The 21856-nt window shown below is 33.9% G+C and overlaps 1 protein-coding gene across 5 annotated transcripts in view; it reads right to left on the bottom strand.

Moving 5' to 3' along the window:
* The window catches only part of LOC140445394 (uncharacterized), a 132934-nt gene that overhangs the window by 35702 nt on the left and 75376 nt on the right, over positions 1-21856 (bottom strand). For 4 of the 5 annotated variants that reach the window (XM_072537388.1, XM_072537389.1, XM_072537387.1 and 1 more), the window contains 2 exons: positions 7620-7742; positions 7262-7387 (listed from right to left, as the gene is read on the bottom strand). In XM_072537388.1, the coding sequence (XP_072393489.1) occupies positions 7262-7387; positions 7620-7742 (249 nt within the window). The remainder of the gene's footprint in view (positions 1-7261; positions 7388-7619; positions 7743-21856) is intronic. The other variant, XM_072537385.1, reaches the window with a different exon arrangement.

The following is a 21856-nucleotide window of genomic DNA, read 5'->3' as shown; positions in this document are numbered from 1 at the left end:
TGAAAATGGAGGAATTGGGACTATGTACCAAATAACATGTACTGTAGAGGAAACTGGAATATAGAGGGTATCGAAAAAAATTGTCCACAAGCTGAAACAAAGGAGATGAGAAGAACCAATGGCTATTAAATTTCTGGCAGCAGCCAGAAAGCTATTCGACCGTAGGGAAAGAATGGATCGAGAAAAAATTAGGGATAGCAGCACTAAGAGTGGAGAATCAAGAAAAGAGTGGCAAGCAACTCAAGCACTAGAGTGGACAGCAAGAGGAAAGAAGGTAACGGCGAAGATATACGGCAAAACGTATAAAGAAAGGAAAATAGTAGCCAGAGAAAAGAAAGGGATTGTAATCATCACAAAACCTAAAGATAAGCCCTGTGCTAAACTTGTAAAGGAGTTAAGGGCTATGAGAAAGAGATAATGTCGTCATAAACAAGGTTAGACAAACTAGACGAGAAGGTCTGGTTCTGAAATTTAATAGAATCAAGACAAGGATTCGCAATTCTATATTAAATATAGAATTATGGTTGAGTTATGTGAACAAGAAATAAAATTTCATAGATATACTATTTATTGCTGTTGTAACAATACTTTGCCTGGAAGAGTAAGAACGGAATTAAAAGAGAAATGGAAAAAATCCAGGTTCAAGTATGTTCACCTTGCAAACCGGCACTTAGGTGTTTTGAAGGACACAACGGAGAGCTTTGAGACGTGGGTCTATAGATCTAGTTACTATGGGGGACATTTAGGTCACAAATTGATAACTGAAACGTGCCAATGCAATTAGACAGAATTTGGTACAAAAGAAATGGAAACGGGCGCCACTTTGTCTTTTTTTAGTGGGACAAGGAAAACTCGACACTTGACATATGAGAAGATTGATTTAATATACTAAAAAAAAAAATGACAAATATGTTAAACCTCTTTTTAAATGCATACATAGTTAAAAAAAACGAGAAACAAACACACTTACCTTTTATTGTCGCTCTACATTCCTGTCAGAATAATTTATTTCCCAAAAGAAAGGAAGATTATGAGAGAAATTAAACAGTATAAATTTGTTAGCAACTGTTTTTAGTACACACTGTAATATAAATGTAAATGACATAATCAGTTATATCTTACATACAAATGACCAATGTGTTTCCATATTTATGTATTGTTAATTATTAATTTATCTCAATGACCTGGTAAAACCAGTAAAAATATATGTATCAAGGATAATGTAATAAAAAAAAAAACTATAAAAAAACATTAAAATTTACCTTGGCATATCATATCATGATATGAAGTGATGAGAATTTGCGCTTCTCACATAAGCTTTATGTTGCACATAAAAACAAAGCTTATTCAGAAACACTAAAAAGATTAGGGACACACCCTATACAAAAAAATGAAGCGCTACCCTGCACTAAATACCTATAAAGGCAATTCAAAATAAAACCAGGTATATTTCCTTCGTTGGCCATTTGAAAATATTCAGCAGTGTGTTTCAAAGTTTTTTAACAGGTTATAAATTAAGTTCTGCTCATTTGCATCTAATCAGCACTACTTTAACACTTAATTTCATTTCTGATGCTGCTTAACTGCAACTCTTTAAATGAAACCACTCAAATGAGTACTGAAATGCTTGTATCTATCAAAAATGAGATTATTGTTCCCATCTTTTACAAGCAAAATCTAAAATGCTGCGATCTACGAACCCCCAATTTTTGGTTTGGGCTCCCAACTTGAAGTCGACCTCCCTTCTCGGCCGCTCAAAGTCACTGCAGTGGGAGGTTAATCGACCCCTAAATAACCGCCCAGTCTGACCTATGGAACGAGAATTACATTCAGCACAGGGAATGTGGTAAACAACATTAATTTGTTCAAGAAGGGACAAAGTATTCTTTAAATTTTTTTATTGTTCTAGAAAATAAGTTCCTGACAGTTTTACCCGTTTTTATTTCTAATTTAACTGGTAGGTTTCTAAATAGTTTAATAAGATTGTCTGTAACTTGGGGGAAGTGTAGTAAGGAAGACTAATGGGATATTGACGAGGTCAAAGGAGTCTCATGTGTTGTAGTCTGCAGAACTGTATTATCAACAGTATTATTATTAAATGTATTATTTGAAATTGCCCTTAATTGGTCACCATTGGGTAAATCATTTATAGTGAAACCATAACTTCTCGAGAAAAGATGAAAAAGTGGTAGTTAAGAAACCTGTTGGAAGCCATAGGTTTTATAGCCCTATATATATATATATATATATATATATATATATATATATATATATATATATAAAAGCAGCTAGTAAATAAAGTAGTATGCAAGTGCTTCAGTTAGTTCCTAACTAATTGTCAAAAACTAGGTACCTATTATTTTGTTTATTTTAGGTTGCACAGGAAATTTTGCTCGCCAATCAAACCAGTGGCAAAAAACCCGAAGGCATAATTAAGAAAAGGTTAGAAGATAGTGAAAACATTATATACTTTACTCCATATGAAGATTTCTTTGCCATATTATATTGTTTGCATATTTCTATCGGGCATGGGTCCAGAGATAAAATGATATTTGGTCTGAAATCTAAATATTACGTTTCACGACCAATTATACCAATTATTTTTAAGCTCTTGCTAAGTTTGTCACCTGAAAAAGTCTAAGAAACATGCCAATCTGTCAAACAGGATGGAGACTACAAACAGTTATTAAATTATTAAGATCACGTAACAAAGTTCAGCTCTTTACGCCCATTGAAATCGAAGCAATGTATGGAAGTGGCGCACCTGCTATCCTCCAAAGTGACAATGGCCGACAGTTCGTAAAACAGTTTAATTATCGAGTTATTAAAACTATGGCTGGAACTGAAAATTATCAATGGGCGACCACGACTCCAAAAGTCGCAGGGGAGCATATAACGTAAATATGATGCGTTCGTGGATGCTTGATAATAAATCCACCAACTGGTCCATCGGCTGCTATTTCGTTTCAAAAAAACTGTTCTCTTAATAGAGTTATTGGTCGTAGTTCATACAAAAGCTTTATTTGGTACTAACTTAAAGATTGGGTTATCGTCCACAACGCTACCAAACGAGATTATTTATATTTAAACTACCAAAAGAGTTTGGACACGGAAGAAGACCTTCATGAAATACTATCAAAGTTCCCAGAAAGGGAACGTAAAGAAAAACCTGATTATCCTGCTACCAATTTGAATGATACTACACCAGAAGAACAAGAATAACAACAGTTAGAAATATTTCTCGATCCGGAAAAGCAAGGCGATATTCAAAGACCGGAAGAGGCAATCGACACAAGTAACTCATTGTAGGGATCAAATATAATAATAGAAGTAATTGATGAATCCGCCAATTTTGCAGCAGCTTTTTAGCAGCCTCCTTTAAAAATTGGAGACTGTAAACTATTGTCAGTTGGAAAAATTGATCGTTGCCCAAGCGACATGCAAAATTTACTATGAGCGACTGTTGACTACAAAAATGGAGTTTTCCAGCTGGGAACTGGAGTCGGTAAAATTAAAGGTTGGTATAATTCTGCGGATATTGTTACAGCAGATAGTCAGTTTTTAAACATAGTACAAGTGTCGGATAAATATAATTCTGAGCGAGAATCTGTCGCTGCAGTCTCATTGCGTCATAGTCAGGATATATGAGGTGCTCTTGCATACTTTCGAAGAAACAATATTAAACAAATCGCTGTGTGTGCTTTAAAAACAAAAATATGTGCAATTCTAGATGCCATTATAGCGTCATTTGTTTAAGTAAATAATAAAATAGGTAACAGAACATGTTACGAAATAATGTCGTTGGTACTACCATCAGAATTCATTCATTATTTTATTAAAAAACAAACATTATTTTGATTCGTTTTTCATATTTTTTTTCTTTCTACGAGTATTTAATTGTTCTAGACTATGTTCATCAAACTACCTACTAATAATATTCATTACCCTGCTAACATTCTTTTCAGTTTCGGGTTTTTTTTGTCTCCAGATTGACTGGACTAATAACTCATCGGATCATTCGGACTGTAACACCGTTTGCCTAAAGCATAGACGGTAGTCCGTGAAATGGCGCATAATTTCAGTCCAACAAAGTAATAATGATTGTAATACAGCGTTTGCTGGCAATACGTGTAATGACTAGGCTTTTCACGGAATAACCGGAATAACTGTTACACCGATTGCCTACAATATATTGAAATTGTGCTATTAAACTTGGAAATAATGTTTCACATTATTTCCAAGTTTAATAGCACAATTTCAAGAATTAATGGCTCAATTGTGTTTTGTGATACTTCCAGATACATTTCACTGGTTAAGTGATTAAAAACAGGCCCAACTATATGGTTTCCCAAAATACCTGCCCAAACATTTACTTTCTCTAGAAATCGAGTGTTTTTCACGAAAAATGTGAGGATTTGTGTCACTCCAATATCTCAAATTGTGTGTATTAACATTTCTATTGAGGGAAAATTACTTTTATCACTAAAACAAATTGTTTTCATATAACCTGGCTGTTGGTTAATTTGATTGGACATATTTTCACAGAATTCTAGTCTTAGGTTGTGGTCTTCATCTGGAAGTTGTTGCACAATTTTTAATTTGTATGGATGAAATTTGTTTTCAGCCAACACTCGGTGTACTGTCCTTTGACTGATTCTACAGATAGATGCAACTTGAGCTGTAGAAGAAGTAGGGTTCACTACCATTTCTGACATTATGTCCATTTTTTTGTCATCACTAATTTTTGGTCAACCAGATCGTTTGACATCTTGAACACTACCCGTTTCTTCAAACTTCCGAAGATGCTACCTCAAATAAGTCCTCGATATAGGGTGATCAGGTACCTCTCATTAAAAATATGTTCCGCTGCATGGAAATTGTTTCTATATTCTCCAATTATTAAGACATCTACTACTTTGTCGGCTACAGTACATACCATTCTGCCTATGTATGTAAACATTTAAATGTCTCCTTAAAACAGGAAAAAGCTGAGCCTGTTAGGTCTGATGTTATTTGTATGGAAAAACTAACTTAAAATTAACCCAATTTAAGTTCTAACCCATAAAACAATAAAATACTAAATTCCAGTAGGTACCTAATAAGTGTAGGTAGGATAAGGAGGAAAAAGTAATAAAGTATGTAGAATATAGAACGTTCTAGTTAAGTTAGCCACAAATGAAACGTCAAATTTCCGTTTGCAGTATTGCAATGTCCTTATTATGTAAAAGTTTTATGCCTCAAATATGCTCTGAAACAGTACATTTTTATTATATTATTTTATGGAATCTGGTATTTGGTATTGAAAGGAATATTTGTTTCTTTCGATATTAGTTGCAGTTAGTTATTAGAAAAAAATTTTGAAATTGCAATTTGGTAGATTAGCCGATAAATTTGGCAATAGTTTCAAAACCTTCAAAACAATAGTTGCCAGATTGCAAGATCAAAGTAAAAATATATATTAAAATCATTACAGCATAATTTAACTTGTTATTCACTTTCTAACTTTAGTATTTATATATTATTTTGGTTGAGTTTACCAAAGTACAAGCTGATTATAGTCACAAATGTCAAACATGGAACAAAAAATTTCGGTTTGGCAGTGTTGGCATGTTTTTATAATGTAGATACTGTATGCTTCAAATTGCAACAAAAGAGATAAATATTTACTCGTTATTGTTTCATATAAATTAAAAATTGCAGAATTCATAAAATGGTATAATCAAAATGTACTTTTTAAAAGCTTTCTCTCTTTATATTTATATATGCTTTCTCTGAAGCATACAACAGATGCATTCTAAAAACATTTCAACACTGCCAAACCGAAATATTTTAATTCTTGGTCCACCTCGATCCACCTCTCAATATTGTTTGTAACGTGCGTATCACCCTGTTCAACCTTTGTCGACTATCAAAAATAACAGTGAACAATTCTTCTATAAGCGTCTATATTCTTTGGTACCACTAAGGAGCGGTCATGTCAGCTCTATTATTGCTTCTAAAATATGAACGAGTGGGGCAATAAATGCAACTTTAGATATTTTTATATGTAGATGCCGCGTGGTCGTAGAATAGGATGAAATTTTTGCGTCTTATAAAATTTTTTAAAGAAAATAATATTATTTTAATTTTTAATAAATTAATCTTTTTAGAAAAATTATTATGATTCAAATTTTTAATTGAAATATGTACAAATCTTAAGTATAAATCAGTTTAAGACTATATTGTAATAATTTCACCAATATTCATTCATTGTGAAAATTATGTTTTAGATACTACTAGTTGTTATTTTAAAACAAGATTAAATAGTACCCATACAGCGTAAAAACTTTCACATATACTATTCATTAAAAGGTACTGTTAAATATTTCAAAAATAAATCAGGAATGCTTTTTGGTTGTTATTAAAAAATTATGGATGAAATGGAAGTTTTGAAGTTTCGGCGAAATGGAAAATTTCATAATTTAGTAAAAAGTTTCATAGATACTTTTTTTTTTTAAATTGAATTTTTTTAAAAATGTTTCGTTAATTTTTGAGCAGAAAAACAGTATAATAAAAAGTTATGTGACGGTTTTTCGTTGTGTTGAAACAAACCTATTTTTAATTTAAAGTTATACGATTAAAAAATAAATACTTTGAATATTGTAAATATCATACATTTTGAAGTTTTAAAATTAAAAATTTAACAATTTAATATATTAAAAATAAAGATTTTATTGCGAAAAAACAAAAAAAAAGACAGTTTACAAATCAATGGCATCGAAATTTGTTTAGGCGTAGATGCAAAGTTACCCGTTCGTACTCCTTTCCCACTTCCCCCTAACTACATATTTCACTATGAAATTTTCATGATAGTTTTAACTGTTTTAAGCCGACGGCCACGGCGCCACGCTTTGAGTTTATGCAGCCACCCTCGTAAGGAGTTTTGAAGTATAAACCGTAACCAAATCGCCCATTTGAACTGCTCTTCTATAAGCGTCTATATTCTTTGCTCAACCATTATTTTCCTCGTTATTTTACCATTTTATCTTTTCCATGTTTAATTATTAATTAATATTATATCACATGCTGTTTCGCGATTTATTAAAACGACATGGCATCACTGCCAAATACAAAAATTTCCTTCATTTGTAGCTAACTTAACCGAAACGTTCTCTATACTTTTACCGATATGGAATAAGTGTAAAATTACCTATTATAGATTAAAATGAAATCTATAAAAATTAGTTCTCCCTGCATATTCTGATTATATTACTTCTCTCACCTGAGTTATCTTCATCTGTTTTATTAATCAAATCTTCAACATCTAGAGATGTAAATAGCTGGCTCTCTATATATCCCTGACAACCTTCGGCAAAATCTTCCTTAATTTTAGCTCTTACTCCCATTTCTAATAAATACAAATGACGGTTATAAAATTTTAATTTAACGCTGATTTTGGTTAAATATTAGTATAAAAAATATGGCAGCACTGTGAGGCGCAAACATAACCAATCTTATATCAGATGCCAAATAAATCTTATGGCTTAGACCATGTTCACTGCCCTATTCTTATTATGTCTATGCCTAGACCACCGTTGTCCTAAACTAATATTTAACTCTAATTTTACTACTTGTGTTACCTGAGATATCTTCTAATTCATTTTTGAAGTTTTCCAGAACTATTGATGTGAATAGCTGGCTCTCTGTATCTTTTCGGTTATGTTCAACAAACTCTTCCTTAATTTCAACTTTAAATTCCATATCTAACATATAAAATATACACTGAGAAAGAATAAAGAATTAATAATTTGAAATATATAAAATTATGATATATCAAAGAATATAGACGCTTAAGCGCAGTGTTGCCAGGTGACCTGAACCATTTTGCGGTAGGGCTAACTTGAAAAATACGGTAGAAAACGGTAGAAATACCATAAAGATATCGAATTTGTTGTTTTTTTACATTATCTAATGCCAATGGTCTATTTAAATGCCTTTTTATAACAGTACGTTCATTTTTAAATAATTTTCACCAGAAAATACATACAAAATTTTTAAAAACATAATTTTTATTAAAAAATGAACCTAAATAAACTTCAAAAACATTAACTGAAATCAAAACTAAACCTAAAAAGTATGGTAAAACAAAACACAACATTGAATTATAAAAAAATCAACCATTAGATCTCGTCAATATCCGAGTTCTGCTCGTAAATGTTTTTATTAAGAAGTTTTCCCATATCATTTTTTACCATAAAATTATAGCAACTTCCGTTGGAGCCAACCCAGCTTCATTTTCATTTTCATTTGATTTCAAGATTCCGAGAATCTTGAAATCAAATCTTAACTAACTTTTCCTTTTTATTTCGATATACTCTGTACGAGTACTAGAAACCAATTCGCTAAGAATTTTGCTTAGTTAAGGAGATATGTTGTGGAATGCAATTTTTAGATTCCCCATGTCTCTCATAACATCTTTATCAACGTCTGTTTTGCCTTGCAAGTCTTAGAAGGCACAGATTAAAGCGAAATTCTGAATTTGGTTTCGAAAATTAGTTTACGATTTTATTATCAGATGTCGCTATTTGCGTCTATACGAAGCCATGTTAGAGTTGCTTCCTAAGACAGAAAAGATTTATTTTCACGTTCAGAGCGATTGCGAAAGCCGTTCTGATGGGGCCTATTAGGCCGAAATACGTATAAGCGGATGCGCAAGCGCCCTGTACGTGAAATCAAATCTTAACTGTCTTTTCCTTTTTAAATAGAGATAAACTGGGGAACATATTTAGTCCACTACCATAATTCATTTCACTTACTTGACTCCAAAATGCTAGTATATCATTAGATTCAGGCCACTCAGTGTTTTATAAAAGTCTCCACTCATTATCTAATGATTGAAGATCGCCCTGATTTATCCCAATACTCCCCAATTTTGGTGAAATATGTGCAATTGAATGAATTTTTCTACTTTGCACCAAATCAAGATTTATGAACTGCAAATCTTCCAAGATGTTATTTTTTATGGGAAACCTTTTTAATAATTAGTCCAGACCCTCTATATAAAATTCTAAACACTTTAACTTTACAAATTACAAGTCATTTTTATCTACACTAGGCGTAGAAATGTCAGAACCAAAATACATCTCCTGTATATTATGAATATGTATATTATGTTTTGTCAATAAATGCCTAAAATTTTAAAATGCGGTAGAATAAGGTGTTAAAACGGTAGAGCGGTAGATCGAGGTGGAAAACGGTAGATCTACCGTAAAAACGGTAGACCTGGCAGCACTGCTTAAGCGTCTATCTTCTTTGGATATATGGATGCATCAGCTTGGGCACCCGCTACCAAGAAATTACTGACCTCTCCAGGGTTGCCAGGTCAGATTTTATGTCTTCAGTCCTGGATTTAAATTAAAAATTTAATAATCGTTTATAACTAATAAAGAAGAAAACGCTTATTCATGCATTCGAGAATTGATGCGTTGTTGTATTGTGCATAAGAATGAATGAGAAATTATTTTTTTAGTAGTAGATTGAAGATTGAAGTTGAAATCAGTATATTATAATTATTATAGATCAGTCTACGTTTGCTGTGATTGGTCTATGGGTGAGTCTTAATTTAAAATTTTGCGGGTTTCATGTTTATTAAAATTGGTAGTAGATATATAGTCTAAGTTAAGCTATTGGTAATAAGAGCTATTAGAATTATACTGGCTATTACAGTTTTATTCGAAATTAATTTGTTTCTTTTTGTGATAGTAGGAAAAAATATTTACCAACTTAAAATCCGATATGTGTGTATTATTTTATTTTGATATCCTAGTGACACTTTTTTTAAATATGTAGGTATTAGGTATTGTTTTAATTTTTTTGGTTAGCTAATTGTTTTTTATTTAGAGGTTTCTCGGACATTTTTTACATTTGGCCCCGGTGAAGATTAGCTGTCTTAAAGTAGACTTTACACTACATGATTTATCATATGATTTGGCCATGGAGTGAAATTTACATGTTTACACTGTGTGATTTGTCATATGATTTTCGCTAATAATACCGATAAACACAAACATATTTAAATATCACGCCTTATTCTTAATTCTAATACTAATTTCACCAAAACTCACAACCCCTATCTAAAAAACTACACCAGCCTCAACATTTTAAGACCTACACACTTACGAGCAAGTGGCGGCTCGTCTATTTTCTTTCCAACGATATCTTTCATCAAGAGGTTGACTTACACACAAGCCTACAAGCAATTGCAATAACTGCATGGTGTCCCAACAAGATAGTAATTTGTTCTATATATTTATAATATAATCTACCTTGTTCTGGGTCTTCCCCTTCTCTGACCAATGGGTCTATCAAGAAGCGTTTTTCTAGCTGGGTCATTTTGTTCCATCCGCATTATAGTACTACCATATTTCTAAGAGACTTCTTAATATTCACCAGAGAGGGGTGCTTTTGCCCGTGATGTGAAATTCCATAAACCTGTTTTATGAAAAAGATCCGTTGTTTATATTTCACACCTAGACCAATATCACCCCGCTGAGCTGAATATAAAGGAGTCTCTTAAAAATATGGTCGTACATCCTATCCACCTTAGACGTCCTATCATAATATGTTTTACTATATTTTTGGTTCCTGATATATTCTATAAAGTTCGAAGCTCCACACTCCATTGTCATTCACTGCTCCATAGATTGGCCTTAGTACTTTTGTTTCGAAACATCCTAACATGTTTTCATTATTTTTTGTTAGAGTCCAGGTCTCTCAACCATATGTTAGGACTGGGCGTATTATTGTTTTGTAGAGTTTTATTTTTGTATTTCTCGATATAATTGTAGATTTAAGTAATTACTATTTAAATGGGAATAAGCCACAATTAAAAGTTAAAGTACGTTTATTGAGGTTTCAATTTCCACTTCGGAAATCGTTCTCAAAATACAAACATTAGTTTGTAGCCACACGGTCGTAGGCTGCTTTATAGTCTATAAATATATGATGAGTATCAATGCCATATTTCAGTGTTTTTTCTAAAATTTGTTTCAGAGTTGAAATCTGATAAATTGTCAATTTACTACCTACCTCTGAAACCAGCCTGGTATTTTCCTACTATCCGTTCTGCATATGGTATCATAGTACTGTGGAAAATATTTTATACGCTGCATTTGGAAGGGTAATTCCTCTTTAGTTAGAACATTCAAAGATATTTCCTTTTTTGTGTATGGTGCAAAGTACTCCCATATTCCAATCATTTCTTTTATAAGCTGCTGTAATGCCATTATGGTATCATGGCCACCTTCTTTATATAGTTCAGCTGGGAGATTATGTACTACGGGTAATTCTAGCTAGTTTTTTAACTGTATCCACATCCAGTCTGGAACCTCTTCTTCCATAGACCCAAGTTTTTGCGATCTTGGAACCGCAGTGCAAATTGGAGTTTATTCAGTGATACTCTTGAAGCCCTTTCAAACTAAATAATTTTCAAGGAAAACATCGGTGCTGCCGTAGAGCAATTTACAAATTACATTGTAACTGCGGTCGAAAATTTTATTCATTTTAAGAAAATGCGTGCATATCCAAACGAATTTTAAAGGAAAGCCAAAAAGATTACTGGAAAAAATTCATTAACAGCAACTTCAGGTACCCCTCCCGTCCAAGTGTGAACGAAAATTAAAACACATGAGGTCTAAACACATATCGCAAAATACACGCAATGCCATTACAAATGAAAACCAAATAACCGAAACGCTATCCAAATACTTTCAAAAACAAAACTAAGTCTGAACTCTTTAATCACTCACTATCTATCTCTATCCATACCAATCCAATAAACCTTGCCTTCACAAAACTAGAGTTAAATTTGGCAATCTCACCAATGAAAAACTCATCTGCGGGTCCTGATGACCCTTGCCATATCGATTAGAAAAAATGACTCATCATCGAACGCTGCCAATGTCTACAAGTAACCCGGTACTTCTCCAAACATAAATAACCCAGGCTATAGCAAATAAGAATGACGCCCTCACAGTTACCTTAGATTTAGAAAATGCCTTCGATACAATAAACGGAGCTTTTATCATTAAAAAGCTTGAGGAAGTCAATTGAACGGGCAAAATTCTCACCTATATAAACAATTTCTTACAAGAGAGATCATTCAAAGTTGTTGCAAACGGGAAACATCTACAACACATATCTCACAAAATAGAGTCCCTCAAGACCCAGTTCTGAGCCCCACACCTTTCCTTCTTAGCATTAACGATATAAACTCTCTTGTTCTCCCTCCCGTAAAATACTCAATATACGTTGATGATCTTGTTCTTTATTGCCAAGCCAAAGTTACAAAGAGCACATCCTCTTTAAACCAAAGTACTCATTAACAATCTTCATAATTGGTAAACTAAAATTGGGGTCAAATTTCTATCAAAATCTAAAGTCATACACCTCACTAGAAGACATTTCACTCATTCTCTTCTACTTCACCTAAATGGATCTCCTCTTCAAGTGGTTGATAAACACAAATTATTAGGAATAATATTCGATAAAAGACATGGGGAGATCAGACACAGAACACCAAAACAAACTGCCTAAATAGAATCAATATCATAAAAAGTGCTGTCTCAGATTCAAGGAGGGCAGGAACGAGTCCTCGGATATTTTAGTAAAGTTCTTTCAAAACCTGAGCGGAATTATTGCGTCTCGAGAAGAGAACTTCTAGCAGTAGTTAAATCAGTAGAGCACTTCTATCAATACCTTTATGGTAGAAAGTTTCTAATCCGAACCGACCATGCCGCCTTTAAATGGTTGATGCAGTTTAAGAATCCAGAGGGTCAGATAGCCAGGTGGATCGAACGACTCCAAGAATACGATTTCAAGATTGAGCACCGGGCCGGAGTTAGCCACAGAAACGCTGATTCTCTTTTCAGAAGGCCATGCCCAGCAGAGTGTTCCCACTGCAACAAAACGGAATCCAAGGAAGCAGCAGTGCTAAGAAAGACGATGGTCAACGACGACTGGACGCCTACTAAGATAAGGGAAGAACAAGAGAGAGATCCAGTTATACAGAAAATCCGAAAATGGAAAGAGGAAAACCGTCGACCACCTTGGCAAGAAATATCAAACCTATGCTCAGTAGTTAAGACGTATTGGGCCCAGTGGACGTGAGCAATGGGATATGGGCCCCATATCCCATTTATCATCGAAGATGGCTTGCTCAAACGAGTCCTGGAAAATGATGGCGGTTCAGAGAAGAGAAGACAGTTGGTGATCCCAAAGAGCCGAATAGCCGAAGTACTTCGTCAGTTACACAACAGTCCATCAGGAGGGCATATTGGTGTAAAGAAGATCCTTCAGCGAATTCGGGAACGGTTTTATTGGATGAACAGTTCCGACGATGTAAAAGACTGGTGTAAGAAATGTACCTACTATTTGTGCTACGAGTAACGAGCCTTATCGAAAAAGAAGAGCCCCTATGAGACAATATAATATTGGAAGCCCGTTTGAAAGAATAGCTTTGGACATAGCTGGGCCATTTCTAGAAAGTGAAAATGGAGGCAAGTACATGTTGGTAGTAATGGATTACTTTACTAAGTGGGTCGAGATTTACGCACTTCCAGACCAGAAGGCCGCCACCGTTGCAGATAAGTTGATCCAATATATCGCCGATTTGGAGTGCCTTTGGAGATCCATAGTGACCAAGGCAGGAATTTCGAAAGCGATATATTCCAAGGAATATGTAATAGACTAGACATGAAGAAAACAAGAACTACAGCATATCATTCCGCAATCTAATGGTATGGTAGAACGGATGAATAGGACAGTTGGCAAGTATTTGACAAAAATGGTGTCCGATCATCAGCGAGACTGGGACCAATATCTTCCGTTCTTCACAATGGCCTACAGATCTGCTGTTAACGAATCGACAGGCCAGAGTCCTATTCGGACGCGAGATGCGACTACATTGTGATCTAGAGTTTGGGTGTCGACCTGGAGAAGATGTAGCAGGTGAAGATTATGTGGTCGAATTACGAAGAAGAATGGACAATGTACACGAGTTGGTCTGTTCCCACCTCCAGATCGCTAGTGACCGAATGAAGAAACGGTACGATACGCAAGCCAAAAAGGGATGTTTTAAGAATAACGACAAAGTCTGGCTCTATAATCCTAAAAAAGCAAAAAGGTGGTTCTCCCAAGATGATAGTACACCATAACCGGCTGGCGTCTTTCGAAGGTGACCACGACGTAGATGAAGAAGTGGAAGTAAACCAAGTCCAAGATGTGTCTGACCTCACGTTTGAGGAATTCATGAGGGCCTATGCAGGAACCGGTAAAGCAAGACATGGTATTACCACTGAAGAAAAGCAAGATCTACTCACGCTTCCAGATGACTACTCGCTGGCCCTTACCATCCCGGCCAGTATCAAAGACGCACCAGGGTTGGCATCCGTCTTTCGAAGGAAGTTCGGTCGAGTTGCAGAACTTCAATGCCAAGTGTCAGCTCACGGGAAAGCCTTGAAACTCCAAGATGCATCACGTTACCTTTTCTACCTGGTAACAAAAGACACTGCCCGTGACCAACCTACCTACCGAGATGTATGGGAAGCCTTACTTCAATTGAGAGAGCACGTACTAGAGTCCGACGTGCAAAAGTTAGCCATGCCAAAGTTGGAGTGCCGCCAATTAGATTGGAGGGTTATCCGAAATATGGTGGAGGAGATCTTTAAAGACACCGAAGTCCAGGTGTTAGTCTGTTGCAATCCGCATAGTTACTGGTGCGGAGAGAAAACCGTCCCTTGTCATTTTTATACAACTGGAAGTTGTAAAAGAGGGTCCAGTTGCCGATACCAGCATACCGTTCCAGTTCCAGTCCCGACAAGGTTCCAGGAGGAACCATCTTTTAAGAGGGGGGCAATGTTACGATAAATTCTGACCCAAAACCGTAAACATATTTATTACTAATATTCTCATTCATTCACGTATTTTCTAGGTAATGCCTACCTGACACACGATGGGTCCCCCTCCGCTATAATAACAACAATCGAACTTTCTGGAGACGACCCGATGTAAACATACCAGTTTTGAGACCATTTCGACGCTCTGTCTAGTCGAGAGGGCCATCGACTTTTCTAGTCTAACGGTACTGGGTATATAACAGGACCTTTTTGGAGAAAACAGTCAGTCAAAAAAGAAGCTCGCGTTCGTGTTTAAATTGTGACGTTCGTATAGATAAATTATGTAATTATTAGTCAAATAAATTGTTGTACAGTGGTTTAATAAATTGATATAAATGATCGTGTTTTAGTAAATGATCGTAAATTAAAATAAGAACAATAAATTAGAATTAATAAAAACAGAACAATTCGTTTTCTAAAAGGCTGTCACCTTTACTACTTAGTGTAATTATGTTAAGATGTAGGCTAATGTATCCTAACTTGTATATAAACAGATTTTATAGGTATGTAAATGTAAACATACTCTAATAAACTTTGTACCAGTGTCAATGGCCCATAGTTGCCGAGGCAATAGCCATAGTTTAAATAAAAAAAAAATAATTTTTATATGTATGGGATACAATATAATACAGGGTGTAATTATCAAGTTATTTATTATTATTATGTTATTTCATCGCAGTGTAAACAATACCCAGGATCCGCAGGGCAGATTGAACATATATGTAGATTGTATCTTTTCTTTGACATTTTTGTAGCAGTTTTTACACTGCTTTCTCAAAAATTTTTTCTGGCAAGCGAAACTTATGTTGTACAATTTATGGGCATTTAGTAACATCAACTGTAAAATAGGTCTAAAAATTTTAGAATGCCATCTAATGCCGGTATTTATAGTCAGGGCTCCGCCAAGTCGAGTTTAGGTCAAGGTCATGCTCAAGTCTCACTTGGTTTTATAAACGATACTTCGGCTATTCTCGTACAAAATTGATCTCAAGCACGAAAATTAGTGATTTTAGGTAAATCTGAGTGATGTCATCGAATAAAGAGAAGATTCTGTCAATTATTATCATGTCACTAAACTTTATTTAAATATTTTTGGCGCCAAATTTAGCTTTGTTGAAGAAGAGGCATGTTGTGTATTAAAAAAAATTAATTTTGAATGAATTATTTTAAGGTATGTAATATATTATAAAAAATATGCATTCGAGGGAATAAATTTCCATTACGTGGATTTTTAGATGAGCGGAAATTGTACTAAATATGCAGTGTATTCAACAAAAGGAAAGGTGTTTGTAATCCAACTGGTAAAGGAAAATAATCGTTAAACTTTAAACTTCAGAGACTTTGCTGGGCTGGTCATGTAGTAAGAATGGAGACAGAAAGATTGCCGAAAAGAGCCCTAGATAGTAAAATGCAGGGCGCAAGACCAAAAGGAAGGCCACGGAAGAGATGGGAGGATGAAGTGGCAGCGGACGCGCAAAATTTGTTAGACGTGAGAACCTGGAGAAGATCGGCGCGGGACCGACAAGGTTGGAGGCATAGTTTGGAGGAGGTCAAGGCCCGATTTGGGTTGTAGCGCCATTGGAGAGAGAGAGAGAGAGGGAGAACGGAAAATACATAATACTGTAGAGAATAAAAGGACAGACGGTGCTTCCTTAATAAAAAAAGAAGGCTTGGGAGTACATTACAAACACATATAACTGCCAGCCTGAGGTAGATATATTAAGGACTAGAACAGCTACGAAAATTGTAAAACAAATTGAAACAGAGGTAAAATACTTTTATTTATTTAAGCAAATTTTTTATCGTAGAAAATGTAGAGAAACAACAGCATGCTGGCTACAGGTGGTGGCCCTTTGAAAAAGCCAAAGCTTGATGTAGTGCTAGAGTTTGTGCAAGGTGCTATTCCCAACCTATATGTAAGCATCAACTGTCCTTGGGACAGCACAGAAGTATTTGAAAGAGGTAAATCTACTATATATTCATAGTATAATTGTAGGACAAAAGGAGGCCCTCCAGCTAGGAGGGCATGCAAGTTTAATTACTGTAACATTAGAAGTATCTGACTCCCCCATTGCTTTTCCAGTTCAAAATAAAGAGTTGTTATGTAAGTATGATGTTGTTATGTATGATAATTTTGTGAAATCTTACCTGTAAATTTAATAAGACATACTTGTAATATGACACCTGTTGTTCCCATAGAATATGTGCTTCAAATGGTAAGTAATCTTAAATGTACTTAAAGCAATATGAAACAACAATAACAATTTTAACAAACACACCTACTACTAATGGGACAGTACATATTATAATTGCAAATAAAAAACATTCGCCAAAAAAAAAGTTTCAATTATTTCAAAGGTTAATGGTAATCTATAGTTATGGATTTTTAAAGCAATCATTTATATTATAATTATCTTTATTCGACTCAATGTATTTATGGTATGTATTATATTGAAAACTGTTAAACATTCTAAATGTAAATGCTAGTTGTGGATATTTTTTTTTGGTGATTTTGTTTTTAATGTATATTGTAACGATAAGACTACCAAAGAGAATTGAAGTACTATTGTAAAAATAATACCTCAATCAACCATGGGAGCTTATCGTCTATACCTTGCCTAGCTCAGTATCTCAAGGGTGAGTTCGTCTTGTCTTAAACTAGGGATTGAACCTGAGTTCTCAGTTGATAGCAAATAAGACAAATCTTAACCAATCATATTTATTTAAATCAATAAAAAAAAAACAATAATTAACCCTGCCAAAGCTTAACAGTTATAAGAGTTACTTATTGCTTCGATGGGCGGCTTGTGTGTTCTAGCTGTTGGATCCTCCAATTAGAAGTTGTGGCTTCTGGAGAGCTGCAGTCACACGTGGCTGTATGTCCGGACCAATTATTGAACTCCAAATATGCCAATAAAACCAATAAACCAATTAAATTGTCCAGTAAACCAATAAGTTTTATATCTCCAATAAAAATAAACTGTCCAGTAAACCAATAAGGTTTTGATATGTCCAATAAACCAATACGGTTTTGATATGTCCCATAAAAATAAACTGTCCAGTAAACTAAAAGGATAAGAAACAACATGCATTAGAAACACATCAAAAAGAAAGGTTTAACTTCCTTGCCATCTTACAAAATTACACTTAAAAAAATAGCATATGGCAAGGATAAAATGAAATATGAATGTTACTACTTAGTTAAATTCTGTTAAAGAGTCCTAATGCATATATCAGAAAAAAACGTGCTTTCGAAAGAAAGTAAGGTTAGAAATATTGGAAATGTGGTCAGAATTATAGAATAAATATCACAATGAAAGTACTTACCCCAAGAGAATTTGTAGACTATACAAATGAGTCTTATAATAATTTTTGCCTTCTTTTATAAATTTCAAAAAGAGACAAAAAATAATCCCACTACAGAAAAGTTGTTTTGACAGAAAGTGGGAGAAGAATGAAGTTAGCACAGATGTCATAGGATGTTGCTATAGATATCATGAAACTAGCTTGTCAGTCAACACGGAACAGAATAGTCTGCCGAACAAAAGTGAGAGGTCGAATATTTATTCTACTGGACAGAAAGAGAAAGAAAATAAAGACAGAGGAAGAAAAGAAAAAACATTTTGTGGGCGCCAACTATTTTTATAAATAAAAAAAATAGTAAAAATTAAACTGAAGATAAAGAAATTAATAAAGAAATTAAAATGAAATAATTATTAAAATATAAATTAATAGAGATGTGACGTTTATAACGTTACAATATTATGGTGGTTGTAAAGTGTAAAGTCTGATATTATTCCATTTTTTAGTTTTATAATAATTTTTATAAATTATTATTTTCAAATTATAATGCTTATTGCAATTAGGTATTTATTTGCTTTACTTATCGTGAAGGTTTATAAATATATTTATAAATAAAGAGTATTAATATTTTAAATGTGTAATTAATTTTATATTTGATAAGGAAAGGGTTTATGAAAGAAATAAACACTTATTTAAAAGGAGGGAAAAACCTTGAACTCAGTAAAAATATACTTGCTTCAGTTGTCTGACTATAGTATAACCCTCATTTATTTTAAATTAAAATATAAAAAATACATTCTGACAAATAAAATAAAAAAGAATATATTTAACATAATATAAGTATTCAATAATTTATTCTCATTCTCATGTAAAACATTGTTGAATAAAATGTCTCCTAAAATTTAAACCTTGGTCCACATCATTAACCCTTAACTGGTGAGGTGCATATGTTGCGTACTTGGTGACGTGGTGCCTTAGCGGACCCCATTTTTGAAATAATGTTTATCGGATTATTTATTTATAAATTGAATAATTGATAACATATTGTGTATTTACATATTACTTTAAACGACAAATACAAAAATATTAGATTTTAAAGAGCTACCTTGATTATTACATGCTTATTTAACACATTCTGAATAAAACCCTTTATTTTGACAAACATATACTTTATTAATAACTAAAACAAATTTGTTGAAAATTTTAACAGTTTAACTTCAAAAATTAAAAAATGAAAGTGTATTCTTATAAAAAAGGTTAAAAACAATTCTAAAAAATAATATTTATTAAGAAATGACACTTGATCTGTTGGACCAAATTTATTGTTCACAACAATCCTTGCATATTTTTTCTGTACATTCCGCACATATTGGCGTATTACAAAATTTACAAGAGAATATAGTTTTCTTGTCTTTGGACCTGGGACACTTTTCACAGCGTTTTCTTTTGTTTAAAATGTTTTCTTCCATAGCAATGGTCAACGGAATTTGCAAGAGTTTTCAACAATTCTACTGAAAATTCATAATATTGCTGCTGTCTTATCTGTCTTCTCTCTTTCTTTTCGACTATCAGCACAGTCGAATCTCAAAGATGCCAACAAAACTTGAACCCTTTTTTGTGCAATTGTACACCGAAGAATGTCCCTCCCAGTTCCGTCTGTGGCATAAAGACTATCAAGATCTTTTATTCTTGCAAGTGCCAGTTTTTCATTTGTCCTTCTTATTATTTAAAAGAGAACATCGTCTATAAAGATACACTGCCAAAGAGTTAGTGGTGTTGGATTTTCTAAAGCCCTCGCACTACCTTTGAGACTAGCAAGTTGCCTGAGTAGATTGGCAGCAGGAGTTTTTGTATGAGTTCTTTGAGCAGGTTCCCTTGCCCATTTGTATCTGTTCCTCCCATAAAAGGTTCTTCTTTCATTAGTTGCTTGTTCTTCTTCACTGCTCTCAGAAGAAGACTGTTCCATCAACCGTTATATCCTCATCATTGATTCCTTCGCTTTGCTCTGTGTCGGAATTAGAGTCGTATAATTCTGCTACACTATTTGTTTCCTCTTCTGTATCGCTATCTAAATCGCTAAACCACTTCATAACAGTCTCCTCAAAGTTGGGATCGTTGTAGGATATTTTTTTTGATGACTCACTTGCCATTTTTCTACAAAAAACAGTAATTACATAATTGTCTACAAAATAAAAAAATTACACTTACGGTGATGTGGTGCCTTCACGTACCCCAGCAAATATTTAACACGAAATAAAAGTAAAATAATAATTCAAACGACGCTCTTCTCGCAACAGCTCTCATAAAACTGCTTTAACGAGGCATTCCTAAACGAGTCTGGCGATAGATAACCGTAACCTTGAGATATCACCAATATTTGGTAGAGGTGGGGTCGTGTATGGCACCACCTCACCAGTTCAGGGTTAACATGTCTATTTACTGGCATAGCAGATTTCCTAGAAAATCATTGTCACTATCATTATTTTCCTTAAACATATATTGTAGAGTACTGCTGTAGCACTTATTATTGCAAGAGATGTATTTCATTTGGTTTGTAGACCTCATCCAAGACAGAGAAACCATGTTTTCCAGGTTCCAAATAGCCTTTTGACAACATTTCTTACATATGCACTTTTATATCTATTTTTTGATCATTACCTACAAAGGTATATCTATCAAATAACCTATTTTTTATTTAGGCCAATTATCAATAAATATCTGGCTGTAATACTGGATTAAGCAGATAGTGTCTGCATGCATATTCACTGTCACCTATTAATAATTCTGGAATTTGACCTCTTTCGGTCATGACTTGATCCTGTTGAACAACAATATCCATAGTCTCAAAATATATATATAGATATTGGAAGCGAATTGAAAAAAAAATGTTCATAAACATAAACAAACAAAGTTAGGTTAGGATCCCGTGCTCAAGGCAGGTCGGTCCGATGCTTGAGCATGAGCTGTCATTTTTGCATACTCAAGCTCGAGTTCGTACTTAAGATCGGTTTATAGCAAGGTACAATGAACTATAGAACACAAATATGATTCAAGGTGGATCTCAAGCATCGACCGATACTTGAGTATCGACCATGATACTATAACAAACAAGATATGCTCACTTGCCGTTCTAATTTTAATCGACTTTGCGCATGACGTCATGGCGAGACAAAGCCAGGGAACTTGTGTGTTGTATCTTATTTTAACGATACATCATATGGCAACGTTGTTCCATTACTGTAATAAACAACCAAAGAATATAGACGCTTATAGCGTCTATATTCTTTGGAACAACTTCAAAACTTCCTAACTTAAACTGTTAACGGTAAGTATACCTCGATGCCATATCTTGCACTAAGAATTCTGTGAAACCGTGGTTTGAAAATTAATTAAAGAAATATATGAATCTACGATATGATTGTGTGTATTACAAACAAAATAAATATTGCTACAAAACATAAATTAAATATAAAAGACCGGTAAAATGTAAAGAATTTGAACCATAAAGGAAAGGCGGGTCATACTTTGGACTGTATGAATATCATTTAGACATTTATTTTACAATCTTTGTGATTTTTCTCTTGCGGATATTGTAATTATCTTTAATATTTTTATTTAGA

Source organism: Diabrotica undecimpunctata, chromosome 7 (genome assembly GCF_040954645.1).
Source record: "Diabrotica undecimpunctata isolate CICGRU chromosome 7, icDiaUnde3, whole genome shotgun sequence".
Classification (NCBI taxonomy): Eukaryota; Metazoa; Arthropoda; class Insecta; order Coleoptera; family Chrysomelidae; genus Diabrotica; species Diabrotica undecimpunctata.
This window is presented reverse-complemented; position numbering and strand designations above follow the sequence as displayed.